The 18196-nt window shown below is 43.9% G+C and overlaps 1 protein-coding gene across 5 annotated transcripts in view; it reads left to right on the top strand.

Moving 5' to 3' along the window:
- PALM2AKAP2 (PALM2 and AKAP2 fusion) overlaps positions 1–18196 on the top strand; it is a 250912-nt gene that overhangs the window by 142909 nt on the left and 89807 nt on the right. For 3 of the 5 annotated variants that reach the window (XM_042882819.1, XM_042882821.1, XM_042882820.1), the window contains one exon: positions 2783–2865. In XM_042882819.1, coding sequence (XP_042738753.1) covers positions 2783–2865 — 83 coding nt within the window. Of the gene's footprint in view, positions 1–2782; positions 2866–15951; positions 15970–16161; positions 16233–18196 lie in introns of those variants that run through there. The other 2 variants (XM_042882823.1, XM_042882822.1) reach the window with 2 other exon arrangements.

Genomic DNA, 18196 nt, shown 5'->3' with positions numbered 1-18196 from the left:
TTTTTGTTTCTTTGTTTTTGCATTTATAGACTTACACATTTTCTAGAATAGCATTTGCCCTCTGTAATCACAGAATCATAGAATCAGGGAATGGCCTGGGCTGGAAGGGTCCTGAAGGATCATGAATCTCCAACCCCCACCACAGGCAGGGCCACCAACCTCCACAACTGTTAGTAGACCAGGCAGCCCAGGACCCCATCCAATTTGGCCTTGAACACCTTCAGGGAAAGGGCATCCACAACCAGAATCACAGAATAGCCCAGATTGGAAGGGAACTGAAGAACCATGAATCTCCAACCCCCCTGCCACACGCAGGCCACCAACCTCCACATTTAATACCAGACCAGGCTGCCCAGGGCCCCATCCAATCTGGCCTTGAACACCTCCAGGGATGGACGGGGCACCCACAGCCTCTCTGGGCAGCTGTTCCAGCACCTCACCACTCTCTCTGTAAAGAACTTCCCCCTGACATCCAACCTAAATCTTCCTTCCTTCAACTTAAAACCATTTCCCCTTGTCCTGCCATTAACAGAAATAATAATTAACAGTAATAACAGTAATAACAGCAGTAATAATTGACAGTAAGAATTTAACATGCCTTAGGAGCTGAATTGCATCTTAAGGTTTCTTTTCTTTCTCCAGGCCTCATAGCAGTAAAGCAGAAACCCTGACATACTGAGGTCAACTTAAGCAAACCCTCCTGACGAGGGTACTGCCCCAGGCCATTGCTAACCAAGGTAGAGGTGCTTCCCCCCACAGTCACAGCCCTGGCCATGAAGAAGTGAAATTCAAACACCAACTGCTGAAGTCTCCCTTTGATTGTTAGGAGCCCTGAGTGAATGTGGGCAGGTGTTTTCTGATTTCTTAATAGTTCTTTTATGTTTTTTTCATCCATACTATGCACTTTCACTGCACCTGTACCCACCAAGAACTGGACATCTGACTCCCAGTTCTGAACATCATCTTTCTTGATAACGTTTGCTGCTTTCTCTCTGGCTTATGGAGGTTAGCTGAGAACCCAGACCAAATTCTTTCTCAATAGCTGCATCTTGGTTTCACTTCCAAGCTTGCATGGGTACTCCTCTTAAGGAAAAAGACTGTTAGCTCAGCTTCATGCCTGTTGTATTGTCCAGTCATCTTCATTGTTAAATTCCTGTCATCCATCAAACCCTATTCACTATTGAAATGAACAGCAAATTAAAAGAAACAAATAACTCAGCACAGTGCTACACAGAACTGGAGCTAGTGTGTACAGAGGTGGATGAAAAGCCACTGAGCCCTAATAGTGCTGATGGAGCTGCACTGCAACTGTTCTGGTTGAACTATTTCATCCTTCCCTGCAGAAAATGAGAGATGGAAAACTTTAGCTGTGCTAATAACAGCATGAGCAGGCAGTACCTTTAACCATTACAGTGTGCTGATGAATGTGAACATGCTTCAGACTTCTATTTATTCCAAGTGAGATTTCCAAGTTGCCAGGTCCCTCACACTACAGAATACACAGTGAAGTCTACTGATGCTTATAGTACCTGTGAGCTTGTGAGATATGCAGAAAGTTTATCATTTTCTTATGTACATATTTTATTTCAGAGACCCTGGACTCTTTTTTTTTTTTTTTTCCTTCCTGGTTTAGTACTGCTGTAATGACCTCTTTTTAAAATTTTACATCTTTCCATGTCAACAAGTCATATAAGTTACAGGTGGACAATTAAGTCAATGCCAGTGCCTATCAAGAGTTATGCAGAATGTTAGTCATGGCATGGATACAATATTAAGCAACACACATCTCCCTTTAAAATCCTGGTCACCAGACTGTCCTTCACTTTATGTATATAGGCCACATTTACATTATCATCTTGGCTGAGAACAATAGTAAGTTTTTAAGTGTATTCACACCTCCTCCCTCTATCATGCTTATGAAATGTTGAAGTGGGAAGGGATTCACAGTGTGTGATGACTTTGCTGAATCACAAGAGAAAGTTGTTCCAGAGGAAATCAAACCAGAAATGCTTCTCCAGGGACATGTGAAATAGCAGTCACCAAACCCCAGTGGAAACACGAATATTCAAATCAAGTGCTAACCTTCAGGTATGGCAGTAACATTCATCCAGGGAATCAATCTAAATCTAGCCTGACATTAATTCCTGGAAATATTTGCAATATAGATATAGAGACTGCAGCACCAAGCCCTCCCATATTCTGATCCATATTACTGCTCAGCTACCTTGCTAATGCAAAATAGCAACAGGGGCATCTGCACAAGGAACGAATGCTGAAGTTTGGTGAGTCCAAATATAGTGCAGAAAAGGATATACTGGGAATGCTTTAATGAAGTCTTAAAAAAAACTGCTTTATGTCTCCACTTGTAGAACAATAGAAGATATAATCTGAAGTACAGATATTAGTAGAAAATCTGAGCCTCAGTATTCTAAAATGCTCTACAGATATATAGTAAGGAGGGTCCTTTTGGCCTCTAATTAGCCCAGTCTGCACAGCATGAATAAGGCAATCAAAGAAGTGAACCAGAAAAAATAAGTAAATAGTCACCAGAAAAGGAATGGAGTTCACTAATAAGATGGTCTTAGTTAGGCTCCTAGATCCTCATCATTAGCCCTTTCCTTAGGATGCACAGAAAGGATAGAAAATCCTTCAGCTTCTACTCAGCATAGGACAGGATGGGATGGCATGGGATGGGACACTAATGGTGGAAAAGGACAGGAGCAAAGCAATCTTTCAGGCATACACATTCTCCATGAACAATGAAATGTCTTTGGTCTTGTAGGCACAAGAGAAATGGACATGCTGCCAAAAGACCCGCAGAGGCTGTGCTCCTTTGAAAACCCTGAAACTGAGGAGAGGACAGAGGTAAGTCTCCTCTTACCAGAACTGATACTTAACATCCACAACACTGAATGCTTGATAGGATGAGTGCAACTTCCTCTACAAGGAGGGTATTGTGATGAGAACACTTCACACAGCAGACTCTCTTGTTGTGAACTGCATTCCTCTTAGTGCTGCTGTGCCTCTCCCTTAGTATCTGAAAGCCTGGTGCCCACCTCCTCCTCTCTGCAATGGGAAAATCAAGAACCTGCAAAATGCTCAGAGAGGTTGTCCTTAGCTGGTAGCCTTGTGTGGTTGAGTTACTCATACTAATGAGAATCTTGGGTGGAAAAGGTGTGATGGAGCTATTCCTTTTTCTTTGCTTTTCTCCGTATGATCACATTCATCCCACGTGTTTTTAAAACAGCAAAAGAATTTGTAAGAAAAATGCTGGGAGTAGAAAGGGAGTGAATGGGCAATGTGAATTCCAACATGGCTGAGACATCCATCTTCAGGGTAGCTGGCACTGGAAGGCATGAGGCATGTGTAAAGACAAAAACAATTGAAGACTCTTAAGCAATTTGGTACTATACAGTTTGTTTTAGACTTCTCTAAGGACAGAGGATTTTATTATAGTTAGTTAAATTTAGCCCAATAACTAATTCTTCTGTTTAGAAAAGCACTGAAAGAAAAATGTCAGCAAGTAATTATCTTCTTGTGGCCTATGAGTGTGAGAAGTGCAGGTCTGCTAGCTCTAAAATCTTAAAGCCAATGGTGAATAAATAATCAGCTAACATCAGTATATGCAAAAAGTTTGGGTTTTAAATGAGAAAACTTTAAATGCAAAACCTGTTTTCAAAACTCTTAGATTTCTTTCCTCATGTACTTGCTAGCGTAATTTGCCTTTTTTTTTTCTTCCCAAAATCAAGGTTTTTCTGCAGTTTTTACTGAAATGCAAATTCTATCCAAAAGGGGCTGAACACCAACGTGACATCAAAAAATATCACACTGCTAATAAACAGGAAAGATGAATCCAAATATATATGCATAATGGTTTAGCAAACTTAAGGTTAAGTCTATACCAAGCATCCAATCAACATGCCATCACAGGTGCCAGTCCATTAGAATCTGATTTTCTTTAGGCAAATAACTTACCACAAGCAGTAAAAGTATGGTTCAAATTGATAATTCAAAGCAGTCAAAATGAAACTTTAATATTACATTAAATCAGGTATGTAAATCATTCCAACTGTGGTTGGAAGGTGGAATTGCACAGGCATTTCCAGGTATTTTGATTTTGTGACTGTAAGTGCTCTGCTCAGCACCATATAGCTTCATGGCAGCTTGAGAATCTCAAGCAGGACCTGCACAACTTCTGGGAAAGCTCTGAGCAGCCCCTAACATTCTCTGGATGAAATTAAGGCCATATTTCAGGAAAAGGAGGAAAAAGTTCAATGACTTTGGAATGTAATTTGTTTTAATAAATTAACTCCGGTGCTGGGGAGTGTAACAACACTCAGAACAACATCTGACTTAACACTGATTACTCCTTAGTTTTAGAGAAGATGTCACAATTCTTAATGATTGCCCCCCACTACGGGAGGATATTTAGTGGCAGAACTTGGTCAGAGGGAGGTTGAGCTGGCATTATCACTGGTGCAACATGAGCAGAATCTGCAAAATGCCATCATGTGAAAGTCAATAAAGACCATGAGAGTATATTGACCAGTGTGGAAGAAAATTAACCACAGAAAAAAGTGAAGCACTGAAATTTTCATTAATGACTTGCTAACTATTAGTGGAACAGAGAAGCTTAGTGTTTGAGACAGAAACTATGTGGAATAGTGGGACAGAAACTTATTTTCTGAGCTTGAACTTGGTGAGAGAGAAAAATCTCTAAGACCAAGAGAAAGCATACTCTCAGTCAGTAGAAATCAGGAAATAGAAATCAGCAATTCTTTTTTACTTTCAAGTGTGTACTTACTCAACTTGGAGGCCCAAGTTATCATAAAATTCTCTTCACTTTCAACAGACTACTAGCAAGAAGTAACAAGCATTGCTTAGGTCCAAACTGCACACCTGACTGCATGGTTCAAGTAAAGGGAAACTGCACAGGTTTCAACAAAGCATAGGAAATGCTTATGTCTTGTAGAAATGGCTTTCACTAGTGAAGATGTGATGGGGGTCTCAAAAGAGGATAGGCAGTAAGCAGATGTTACACTTGATGCTTGTCAGAAGGCAAAGTAATATGCTGTTCTGAAAGAAAGAAAAAGTGTGATCCTTCCAAAGAGACATTGCATGTAGCAGGCTCAGAACTAGCCAGGCTGGGCCCACTGTGGAACACCACAATGCTTACTAATATCTCGGAGTTCTGTTGGTTTCTTCTCCTTCTTTTTTTTAATAGTTAAAATTTCTTCTGTTTCTTTGTTATGCCTAAAACACATTCTGTTAAACTTGCAGCTCTTAGGGAGTTCAGAATATCATTTGCCATATTACTGAGCCTTTCCTGCAGCTCCCAATTAAAAAAAAAGAGAATGTGTATGTGTGTAGGAGTAGCATAAACTGCAGCTGGTTTTCTTTATTTTTTACACCATCATTACTGCTTACTGGTAAAAAGGAAGATGATACATGAGTACATCATTTGGTTTCTCTGCAACACTATTGCACATGAAGTTGGGAGATTACCTTGGTGAACAACTCCTAATTTCAACGGAATATTTATGACTATTAAAAGGTTTCAGCAGTCATATACTGGAGATAGAAAATCTGGTTTTGCTCTTTTCTTGGTTTTATGAAAGATTTAATCACTGAAGGACCTCATTGACTCCAGGCAACTCTGGAAAGATTAAATAATTTTGCTGAGCAGCTACTTAAAAACAACAACAAAAAAAATGCAGAGATTTCAAAGGTGCAACTCCTGCCCCTCATCCTGCTTTTTATGTCACTGCCATAAATGTACTGTGGCTTCAGATTTTGCAGATGACTGAAAATGGCAAAGAACATCTGGGGAAATGCTGTGCCCCAGAGGGCAGTGGGCATGGTACAGCTCCCCAGGGCAGCGGGCACAGCCCCAGGCTGCCAGAGCTGAGGGAGCATTTGGATAATGCTCTCCGACCTAGGATTTGGATTTTATGTGGTCCTGTGTGGAATTGGAGATTGGATTCAATGGTCCTTGTGGGTTCATTTCAACTCAGAATATTCTGTGAGTGTATAGAATCACAGAATCACAAAATCCTCAGAAGTGGAAGTCTAGTCCAACTCCCCTGCAATGAACAGAGACCACTACTACAGCTAGATCAAGTTGCTCATGGTCTTATCCAGCCTCACCATGAAAATATCCAGAGATGGGACATCAACCACATCACTAAGTAACCTGTTCCAGTGCCTCACCATCCGCACTGTGAAAGACTTTTTCCTTATGCTTAACCTAAATCTACCCTCTTTGACCTTGAAACCATTTCCCCTTGCTCTGTCACCACAGACCCTGCTGTCCCCTTCTTTCCTGTAGTTCCCCTTCAGATACTGACGGGCTGCTATCGGGTCACCTTGCAGCCTTCTCTTCCCCAGGCTGAATAGACCCAGTTCTCTCAGCCTGTCCTCACAGGCAAGGTGTTCCATTCCATGGTTCATTTTTATGTCCCTAAAGGCAAGGTACATGCCAGTTTGACAGAGTAAAATCATCTCTCTTCTGTGGATGAAGTTCTCCCCAACCAGCTTGTGTTAGCCCTGGTTTTCATTGGCCTGGTCACTGTTGGAGTCCAATTCCTAGTGAAGTCAGTGGAGCTAGGCTGGGCAACAGAGAGGAGGATCCATCCAAGGTATGAGCCCTACATATAAGCTCACAGCTAGGAGTTCACTGGCAATTACAATCTCTGCTAATATTGCTCTTGAGTCTGTCTTCATATCATGAAGGCAGCATTAGTCCAAGAAGCCAAGGGACTTGTCAGTCATGCAGAGCAATCATAGCCATTATGCTTGACCTCTGGCATTATAATTTTATTCATGTGGCTCTGCCTGGAAGCTGTCAGAGGTAAGCAACAAGATTGTCACACCAGCAGTGTGTAAAATGTGCCTACTGAGCTTCATTTCCAAAGACAAATAAGACTGCCTGCTCAGGCAGTATTTGGATTAGACAATAAAATGCATAGCAGTTTCATAGTGCAGAGCAAGTTCTCCATATAGAACAGCATGTATTTTTAATTAGCTAGCCCATAATCAGCTTGCTCTTTCATCTCGTTATGGTTTCATTTTGCATGTTTTTCCTTCTGATGATTGAAAAATGACATGAAGCTATGACCCTGGCTTGCTGAAGGAACAATCGGTCCACCAGCCGGCCATGGTTTAGTCATTTGGCCTCTTCCCTTGTTAATTCAAGGGCAGATCTGTAGTAGATTCTGATACTATGGTTGTGTGGGGGCAGTGAATTTCTTCTCTGAGCATTATCCAATTCTCTGTGACTTTGTGTGGACTTCTAGGTGGGCTTGGTTTTCCCACTTAGTGATTTCAAGTAGTCCCAACCATCTTGAAGGGAATGACAACAAACACTGCTGCAATGGAGCCAGAAGGAGCAAGCATCCAGACTCTGACATAGGGAAGGTTAGTTAAATTGTCTAGAGAAGGCAGCTTCTGCGAAGTCTCACATTTTAATGAGCAAAACTTGCAAGATTAAAAAGATAGAGTTTGCAGAAGCATTCATTAAGGCAGCATAAAGATAGAAATGTTAAGATTATGGCAAGAAGGGCTTGCTGTTGTTCTGTGTAATAGGGATTTAACTCCCTGGAGGTTGGTAGGGTTCCCTGCTTAGGAATTAAAGCAGAAGCAGAGAGATTTCTCTCTTCTGTAATTGGCAGAAAACACCTGTGACAACAGTGTACAAAAAGATGACATGACAAAATGTGACTTCCTGCATTTAATTAATGCTCAGAACTAGTGTAAGCATCACGTTGGCTTTGCCTGTTTATTAAATGTGTGGGGCTTAAGAAAGCTGACTTGTTTCTGAGGCCATTGCTTGTGAGTTAAAAAAGCCAGGAGCATTTTTAATAGGAGCCTACAAAATTTTAATGGTATTATTTGTAAAAGTCACAGAAATATTTTTTTGCGTAGCAGTATCAGTCCAGTTCTTTTCTTGCTTTGCTGGTGCAAAAAGTTTTGTGCAATGTCCTTTTCTGCTCATTCTAATTTCTGGCACGAAACCATAGTGGCTCCTCAGCTCTCAGAATCCTCATGCTCATCACAAGAGTCTGTTTTGCTGTGACTGCAACCGCTTGTAATTCAGACTCTTTCCCAGATACTTCTTTTTTCATTAACCCATTCAAACATTAAAAACAAACAGCCTGCTATGTTTGGTGCTTTCACTCCGCCTTTCTCAAAAGCCCCTGATCATCTTCCCCTTGTATTTTGTCTCTGCTGCAAGTCCCAAGTCCACTGCTGTTTTAGTTTCTGCTATTTTTTCCCTCATTTGCTGCCACTTTTACTTCAATCTCATCTTTTGTGTTTGCCACAGTTGCTTATCTCCCTTTTGGACTTTTTCCTGGGGGTTACTCTGGTCCAGTTTTCCCTGCAGGGGCAAATGTCCCCGCTCCTCAATGCTCATTGTTGCTTACATTTTGATAAGATCCTTTGGCCAGATAAGGAATCATTATGTTGAATAAGATAAACTTACTAAAGGAAAGCCTGCCCCCACTCCAGGTCTCAGAAAACACTTTGGATCCGTCTATGAGCTGTGACATTAAAAAAATCACATTTTCTCCCTCCTCCTCTGCAGTTTTGATGATTAATGGCAACAAACTATTTCTGCGTTATCTCTGTTTGCACAACTGGAATTTATAGTTACATTTATAACTCAGCCCTTGCAAATAAAGAGAAGACTCAGTGAAATACACCAACTTTCAGTGTTTATGCACACATATTTAAACATTTCTACACTGTATATTTTGTGGATAGGCTACACAAACAATTTTACTAATTCTACAGAACTGGCTTTTGAATATAGAGTCTAATGTATTTAAAATGCTGCAGGACAATACTGCTTTATTCCCTGCAGACAACTTTATCCTTTGTCTTGTCATTTTTATTGTTCTAGTGGTGGTGAATAAAACCTGCATCTGTTCCTTAGGAAGGACTTAATCCAAAGCCCACTGAATGCAGTGGAAGAGTCTCCACTGGGCTTTGGATCAAGCTCTTCAACTCACAAACAAACGCCCTTTGTTAAAATATGCTTTTCAAGTACTGTACAGAAAAGTTTCAGAGGTTCCCTATTTCTAAAATAATACATGTTCTTTGAATTTTTTTTTCTTGCTAAGCCTGTTATTTGGAGGAACAATATGCAACTGTACATAATCACTGAAATACTGTAATCTTTGATTAAATTGCCCAGAAGCTGATAAAACGTTGAGTATATATTAGGCTGGGGTAAGAAGTTCTGTATTTATATGGCTCTTCCTATGCATGCAGTAATTCAGAAACAGTATAGAGACAGACTCCCACCCCTGAGGATGCTCAGGCTCAAACCTGACGAGGGCAGACCTCCCCCGGGAATGCCTTATGTTGGTGTTATTGATGAAGCAGACATGAAAGAGTCTGTTCTATTGTAAAGAGGAATAGCACTGAATGGGATTTTTTCTGCACTTTGGAAAAGACTCAGAATGAAAGGGTTTCTTCCCCCACAGTAGGGAAAAGAAACAGGGGATATTGTGGAAGGGGGCACAAAGGGACTAAGACAAGGCAGGGGAAATCAAAGCACAGACATTAGCTGGGCAGAGCTGTGAGAAGCTGTAAGTAGAGCTCTACAGCTCCAGACTTCCAATGACCGCATTTTCTTGAGAAGGAGGGAGAGCCATGAGTCAGTTCTGCAGCGGCATCCACACCAGCTACAATAAAACACTTTCCTCCTCACAGCATTACAGATGCTGGATATTTCTGCTGATTCCTTGTGATAGGGAGCAAGCAGTTCCCATGAACAGAGAGGACACAATGCCAGGGAAATTCAGCTGCTTCCACAGCAGCAGAACAGAGTCACTTTTCACGTGGGCGTGGATTACGCAGACTGTTACTACTGGGTATTGCTCCTGTGTCAGGGCTGCTTGCAGTCTAGCACTACGCTGTGGTAAGTGCTGGCAGGACCTAATGCACAGTCTGTAAGCTGATGATGACTAAAACATTTTGCGGAGCCAATACTAAAGCATTACTCACAGAGTCGCATTGAAGTCAGTGAGGTTACTCATGTAGATGGATGCCGATAGAGATCTTGCCAAGCTATTTCACCACATAATAAATATGAGTAAATGAGCTTGTTAGTCAATTGAATACCTTTAGAAAATAATTTTTAAGTTCGTATTACATTAGTACTCTGACTCCCACAGCTGAGGGCCCGTTACGCACTGTGAACATCCACCAGCACGCGGCTCTCAGCCTAAAATTCATCCATCCATTTAGGTAAATAGGGATAGTGACCTGCCTCAGTCATGTCCTAGGCCATCAGTGACACCAGGAGCAGAACAGGGATCTCCAATCAGCTCCCTGCTGGCAGCTCCCTGTCTCTGTGATGCTCAGGATTTCATCCCCACACTGAATGCAAAGCATTCGCAATGTGACCTCCAAATTCCTTACAGCTCCTCTGCTAACTGACAGGTGATCTCTGCATTCATTAGTTTTATAAATGCACAGAGGATACACAGACTTTTCATTTTCATCTCACACACACTACCGCAAGCCAATGTGTTCCCTCCTCCAGCTGATCTGCATGTTATTCTGCAGTCAGAGAAATAACTGGAACCAAAAGGAAAGGAAAAGGAATCTAATCTCAAATATTCTGACAGCCAGTCTCAGATGCTAAAAAGGCTGCATGCTGAGCAAAACTCATTTTTTATACTCAGTGAGATTCAACGCAGAGGCTATAGATCAAGCATCACATCTCAGGACTGCATTTCATTTTATGTATGCTATAAAAGTGGCCAACACACCCAACATCATTATCAGAGTACTTTCCATTCTCCCTTTATTCTGCACTCCTCTCAGCTTTTTGGGGAGTTCACAGAGAACAGGGACAGTGTGCTAGGCTGTAAAACAGCAGCACTGGAAGTATTTCTTCCTGAGAGGTATCCCCTTTGAATTATTCTCTATTTGAAAGTTTGTTGCATAATAGTAAAACATCTGCCTTACTGACACTGGACACTGACTGACAGATTGAAAAAGCCTCACAGCAAAGACTGAGCGATTTGTCAGCCTCAGGACTAAAGCATCCACATATGGATTTTGTTTCTATCTCCTCACCTCATTTCCCTCTTACTTCTTTCATTTCCTTCTCCTCAATTCCCCATTCTGTGCCTTTTCCCCTTCCTACCTCCAGGTATGCATGGAGGCATGGCAATGGCATCATCTCTCTTCCTCCCCGTGGAAGAGGACACACTAGGTCAGCAGACATGGCAGGAAAAAAAAGCTGAGTAGAAATAGAAGGATTTTTGTGGAATTATAAAGTTGCTTTACCAGTGTGTGGCCAGTTGTCAGAGGTGCTATGTCAACATGTGCCCCTGACTTCAGTGGCAGCTGCCCTCCAGTCTTTAGGATAGGTGCCTGCCTGGTGGGATATCTCAGCAGGACCAAGACATATCAGCAGAATTTTGGATGCTCCATAGTGCTTACTTGAACTTCCTTCCTTCCATCATGCTCACCTCAGAATCTGTTTTTATCATCATTTACTACATGATCAGCACAGCCTTGCACTGTAACCCAGGGGCTTTTGGAGGAGGAACAAGCAATCTGGGGGAATTGTCCCTTTTCAGAACATGGGGCCTGAAAGATAGAATTATCTTACAGAATGTCTTGCTTGGAAGGGACCTCAAAGACTGTGTAGTTCCAACCCCTGCCATGGGCAGTGTTGCCAGCCACTAGATCAGGTACCAGACCAGGTTGCCCAGAGCACCATCCAACCTGGCCTTGAATGCCTCCAGGGATGGAGCAAGATAAAGAGAGGCAAGGTGCTATTCATGGTGTATAAAAGAAGGAACACCCTATTCTTGTGGTCTGGTGGTTCTTGACTAAATGTGGCTGCTCTTCACACTGTTCTTATTTTCAGAGTTGTCAGAGTTTTCAGGGCAATACCAAGCAATCATTCATTTGTTACTTAGACAGAGGTGCTTTAACTTCACAGTAAGAAATTAGGCTGCACTCTTGCATAGATTAATTCCTTCTTCCCCCTATCTGAAGCTTCATACAATGCTGTAGAAGAGAGCTGCAGAGCACTAACAAGATACGTATTTAAAACAAGATACATATTTAAAACAAAATTTTAAGACATAATTTTCTTCTGCTGCTGTAACTGCTAGAAATGCAAATTGGAAGCAATAGGCAAAACTCATTATTATACACACAGTGAAGCAGCATTTGAATTCCTCCACAGTATATTAATCATGTGCTACCTAATTAATACTATGTAAATGCATCCCTGACTTAAAAGAAAAAAAATAACCAAAATACAGACTACATCAGTGTCATCAGTGATACTGCTTTACGTAACGGAACAAAACGTGCTGCAGTTTGGTCCTATTTCATAAGAGGACAGTGAGCAGGAGAAGAACAGGAAACAATTATTGGAATGGAAGGGTAGCGGGGTGGGAACCCAGGAAGAAGAGCTCTGAAGCTCCTCTCTTTTCAGTATAACATCTCTAACTGCTACAGATATCGCAGGTTTTTCTCAATCTTTACAGTCTCCAAAACCTGAGGACTTTAAAAAGCACAAGACTGAACAACTCTTAATGATGAGGCTGAAGGTGACCTTTTCTCTTGGTTCTGAAATGCTCTGCAAACAGGAAGACATAAAAAATTTGTTTCCCCCCATCTCTAACCAGCACATTCAGTTTCTAGCAGCTGAAGTTGCTAAAAACTCAACAAACATACTCAGAGCTGTGCAACGCCCAAAAAAAGATGCAACTTCAGTGCTCCCTTTCCCTTCTTTCTGCAAAAGCCCCACTCTGCCATCTGGATGCACACCTGAACATGTGGATGCAGACTCCCATACCCCTTGATGGCAGGCTGCAGCCTTCTTCTGCTCCCTGCCCTCTCCCTGAAAATAGGCAGGCATGCATGGGGCGGCACTGAGGTTCTAGCATCCAGAAGGCAACTGGGATTGGCCAGTTTGAAGGAGGCTGACAGGAGATCTTATTGCTGTCTATAACTCTGAAAATAAGTTGTGGAGAGATGGGGGTTGGCCTCTGCTCCCAGGTAACAGTGACAGGATTAGAGGGAATTGACTCAAATTGCGCCAGAGGAGGTTCAGGTTGGATATAATGAAAAATTTCTTCTCCAAAAGAGTGTTCAGGCAGTGGAACAGGCTACCCAGGGGATGGTGAAGGCAACATCCTAGGAGGTATTCAAAAAACGTGTAGATGAAGTACTGAGGGACGTGGTTAGTGGGCATGGTGGGGATACAGTTGGACTGGATGATCTCAGCGGCCTTTTTGAACCTTAATGATACTATGATTCCAAATGGACTCTGTCTTTAGACAAGTACTCAATTTACAGGCTCAGAGCGGTTCTCCCTCCCTCTTTCCACCCTTATGAGCAAGTGTTAATAAGAAACATGCCCTAACAAAGAAAAGCCTTGACCCAGAGACTTCACAGCAAAATATGAAAGAGAAAGAGATATGAAAGCAGATGGCTGCAGGTATGTTGAAGGGCAAATAGTATCCTGAGTCAAAGATCTTCAATCAGGTTTGTCTGTGCCACACTTTCTGTGCTTTCAGACACATACATCTGCTAAGAGGGTCATGGCAACATACAGTTAATTAGTAAGATAGCTTCTTACATATGTTAATAGCACCATCTTACAAATCTGCGGTTTTGCATATGTAAGGAGATGTAACTATTCCCTTACACTGATTGCTTTTATTATAAGCCTCCTTCACAGTCACAGCATTCAGGTAGCATACACGTGAGTGAGTATGCATCTGTGTCCTTGAGCTCTCCCCCAAAGATGCAGTGGCTGAACTATCAGCAGCAGCACGTAATCTCCCATTTAAAACATTGACACCTGATGTGTAGCAACAGTGAAACTAAACTTTGAGCACTAAACAGGCTCCAGAGAACCAGAGGTCTGCAAACCTTGTGCCTGCGCTGTGCAAACAGAAATGCTAATTGGGTTAGAACTAAAGGACACCTGGATTAATGCAATCTATCTGAGAAGATTCAATAGTGCTTCTGTAAAATTCTGCCTTAAACAAACCTCTCGAAGGTCTCTGAAAGGGTCAGCAAAAGTGTGGATAAGGGTGATCTAATTTCCATATCAGACTGGATTTTTTTGCCTCTTGACAAAGGCTTTTAAGGAGACCAAACAGTGATAGCAGCAAGAGGGAAAGCCCTGGTGTTGCTCAGTAATTGGTAAGAAGATAAAAGGCAAAGTATGGGAACAAGCAGTGAGCTCTGACAATGGAGGGAAGTGAGGGACAATGTAGGGCTCTGCCGGGTCAGTGCTGGGATGTGTGCTCCCCAGGGTGCACACACCCCACCTGTGACAGGAGTGACATAGAATCACAGAACCACAGAATGCTTGGTTCGGAGGGGACCTCAAAGCCTGCCCAGCCCCAAGCTCCTGCCATGGGACGCTGCCACCCAGCAGGTCAGGTTAGAACAGGGCCCATCCAACCTGGCCTGGAGTGCCTGCAGGGATGGGCACCTGCAGTTTCTCTGGGCAGCTGTGCCAGAGCCTCACCGCCCCTGAGTGAGGAATTTCTTCCTGACATCTCAGCTAAATATCCCCTTTTTTAATACATGGCAGGTCTTCCTTATCTTATCACTATTAGACCACATAAAAGTCTATCTCCTCCCTGAAATGGATGGTACCAGCTCAGTGAAGGCAGCATAGAATGGCTTGGGTTGGAAGGGACCTCAAAGATCATCCATTTTCAAGTAATGAGAAGAAAGTGTGAGATGCAAGGACATTGTGAAGCTGGCTGTGCAATAAAGAGATTTCAGAATAGGTAATGTGGAAAGGTACTAGGAGGTAAATCATGAAGCACATGCACAAAATGGCAGGTTCTGATCTGCCCATGGTAGGAGCAGAATCTCCAGGTTAAGACAGTTCCATGGCAACACCAGTTCTGTGCTGAAAAATTCCTTGTGAAACGTTGATCGTCAAGAGAAAAACATTACTTTGCCATGGTACAAATCAATGGCTTCCTTGTTTCATAGAATCATAGAATTGTAGAGTGGCTGTGAAAATGGGTTGAAAAGGACCACAATGATGATTTAGTTTCAACCGTCCGCTATGTGCAGGGTCGCCAACCACCAGACCAGGCTGCTCAGAGCCACATCCAGCCTGGTCTTGAATGCCCCATCTGCAACCTTCCCAAGTTGGAAGGGACCCAAAAGGACCATCGAGTTCAACCCTCAGCTCCTCACGGGAACACCCAAACCCTGCATCTAACTGTAGAACCTGAATGCTCCCAGAGCTCCAGCAGCTCAGGGCTGTGCTCACTGCCCAGGGGAGCTATGCCATGCCCTTCACCTTCTGGAGCACAACCTCAAAAAGATCATCCCAAAAGGGATCTGTTAGGACAGGAAGATGTTGCAGAAGTTACCAAGGATGAGGAGAGAGGGTACCGACAAATGCATCCCGAATGCTTCAGATAGGAGAAGGAATCATGTAAAAGATCACAGCAGGGGTCTGCAAAAACAGAGGCAGGTTGAGGGAGGTGCTGGGAGCTGCATCCCCCAGTATCAACAAGGAGAGGGATTCTGCATGCCAAGGGCAGAAGGCCTATGGGCATCGTTGCCAAGGCCCAATGTGAACATGACAACGGCAAGAGGGCTCAAGGGGAGCACTGGAGAAGCCCATGGAAGTCAGTTCTGCTTCTTAGCATGTTTAATTATAATAATTATTATTATTAATAAAGCTAAATCTACAAATTAAAAAAAAAAAAGAGGGAAAACAATTATTTAACAAAAAAAAAGAAAAAAGAAAAAAAGAAAAAGAAAAAAGAAACAAAACTGTAAAGGAATAAACGAAAACAAAACAATAAAACCAAGCAGCAGCCAACCACCCACACTCCCAAGCCTCAGGAAACCCCCCCGGGCTCTCGGCACGCACACCCCCAGGGCCCGGCCCCCCACCCGGCCCCGCGCTGCCCGTAACAGGAGAGCGCCGGCAGCCGCCCGGTAACCCGAGCGCAGCGGGAGGGGGCGCGGGGGGGCGCGGTGCCGCGGGACGGGCCGGGACGAGGCGGGCCGGGGCGGGCCGGGGCGGGCGGCGGCGCTACCCCCCTCTTCCTGGCGTCGGCGAAGGGGCGGGCAGGGAGGGAGGGGAGAAGAAGGAGGAGGAAGGGGACCCGACGTGCCGGGGCTGGCGGCGCGTGCTGCGCGCTGCGCGCTGGAGAAGCGGGAGCGCTTGGAGAGGTGGCGGGGAGCCCGCGCGTCTGCCGGTGCGTGCGTCCGATTGTCCGTCTGTCCGCGCGGCAGGCAGCGGAGGCTGCGGCGGGAATGGGGGATAGCGAGGTGGAAATGCCGCGCCTGGGGGAAGCGGGACGCAGAATGCGGGAGCAGATCGTGTCCGGGAGGTTATGAGGGGTGGGGGGTGGGAATGCGGAGAGGTGAAGGGGAAAGGCAAGGAGGGAGGATGGCTGCGCGAGGAGGGAAAGAAAAGATGGAGATACGGGAGGGGAGGAGAGGAGACGGCTGCCGCGGTGGGGGACCTCTCCGGGGTGCGCGGACGGCCCCGCGCCCGTGGGATCCCATGCGTGCGGCGGGAGGCGCTGGAGCCCCGGGGGGTGGCTCCGCGAGGCCGGGTCTGCGAGCGCAGCTCCCAGGAGCCCCCAGATCGGGGGGCGGAAGGTCCGGAGAAACGGAGGATGGGAGCCGGGCGGGTGGCCTTGGGGGGTTCGGCAGGATCCGGAGCAACCCGTGGCGTAATTATTTTTTAATCAGCATGTTTTTTTCATGGCCATCTCAATTTTTCCCGGACTCCCCTTTTTGCACTTAAAAATCTCCCTGATCTTTGTTCCTATTCTTGCTATTTTTAGATTCCCGCTGTAAGAGTGGAGCATGAGCTTTAAATATGTTATTATTATTTTTTTTTTTAATTTCATTCCTGTGCCCGGGACCACTCATTGTAAACTTCTCAAACATTGTGGTTTTCTCCTAAAAAGTTACTGAAATGATTGCAGAGGTGGGCAGGCTGGCAGCTGTTGTGGATATACAGACATTTGAGTGCGCTGTGCCACTCATCATTACCCATCGTTACCCTGAACTTTGTTTTTATCTTCAGATGAACTGCACATCAGCCCCAGAAGATGTGCGGTAGGGAAATGAGGGGCAGTCCAGTGTTAGGAAGAGGCAGAGCAGATCCCCAGTTGTGATTTTAGTGCTGGAACAAACGCGTTTTATTTTGCATCGTGATTAGCTCTTCGACATTGTAATGATATCCTCTGATTCTCGCATTGTCTCATAGCTCTGGTATGTCTATTTGTATTCATGCTGTGTAAGTGTTTTGCAGAGGTTTTGCCTATCTGACTGGGATTTATTTCACTTTCATAATTCCGTGTTGTGGTCTCACCAGCCCCATGATCCTAAGGAAGGTATAGGTACATGTATCAGTACCTTTGGATGGGACAAGGCTTCTTTTTCCCTAGGAGATATCTCAGGTATATTTAGATCGCAGATTTGTCTCTCTGTGCTCAGCAGAGGATGAACCTATAGCTAAAACTAAAGCATTCATTTAAGTGCATCTTGATTGGTCAGGATTGGCCAGTTTTAATTCATTTTCTCTTCCTTTTATGTCCGAATGCCATCCTGTTTGCTGCCCTTTGACAGCCTCTGCCAAAATAATTTGTCACAAATTTAAAGTGTTACGTACAGACACTGCTAAGCTGTTGTTCACATTTGGTTCTAAGCACCTGTCCAAAGAGCACAGGTCCCAGGTGAGCACTTAAACAAATTAAACCACATTTGTTGGTCTGGTCTCTTTTAATTGTGCTGACAAGAAGTAGCTTTTGTGGCAACTGATGAGTATTTTCTTTTTCTGTGGATGTGCAACTCCATTACCAGGGGATGCATTCCAAGTCGTTTCAAAATACTCAGAATTGACACTGACGTCTGCCGGAGTCTCGACTGAGTTAGGAGCACAGGGCTGGTGGCTTACAGGCAAAGTGTGAGAAGTTGGATGTGCACCCTACCCTGGTCATGAGTGGATTCGTGCCTGGTTTGTCCAGGCTGCAAAACTGACTTTTGCTGCTGGAAACACCTGCTGATTTAGCAAGTGCTATTGATACTGTATTTATAGCAAGACATAAAGAGCTGCATAGTGCAACATCTAGAACCATCCCTATTATTGCCTTTCACAGCCTGATTTTTCTCTCGTCAACATGTGGCAATATTGCTGGCCCTCAGA

This window comes from Lagopus leucura, unplaced genomic scaffold (genome assembly GCF_019238085.1).
Source record: "Lagopus leucura isolate 7727_CA_CO unplaced genomic scaffold, USGS_WTPT01 Super-Scaffold_100036, whole genome shotgun sequence".
Lineage (NCBI taxonomy): Eukaryota > Metazoa > Chordata > Aves > Galliformes > Phasianidae > Lagopus > Lagopus leucura.
Note: the sequence above shows the minus strand (reverse complement) of the source record. Positions and strands in the feature narration are given on the sequence as shown.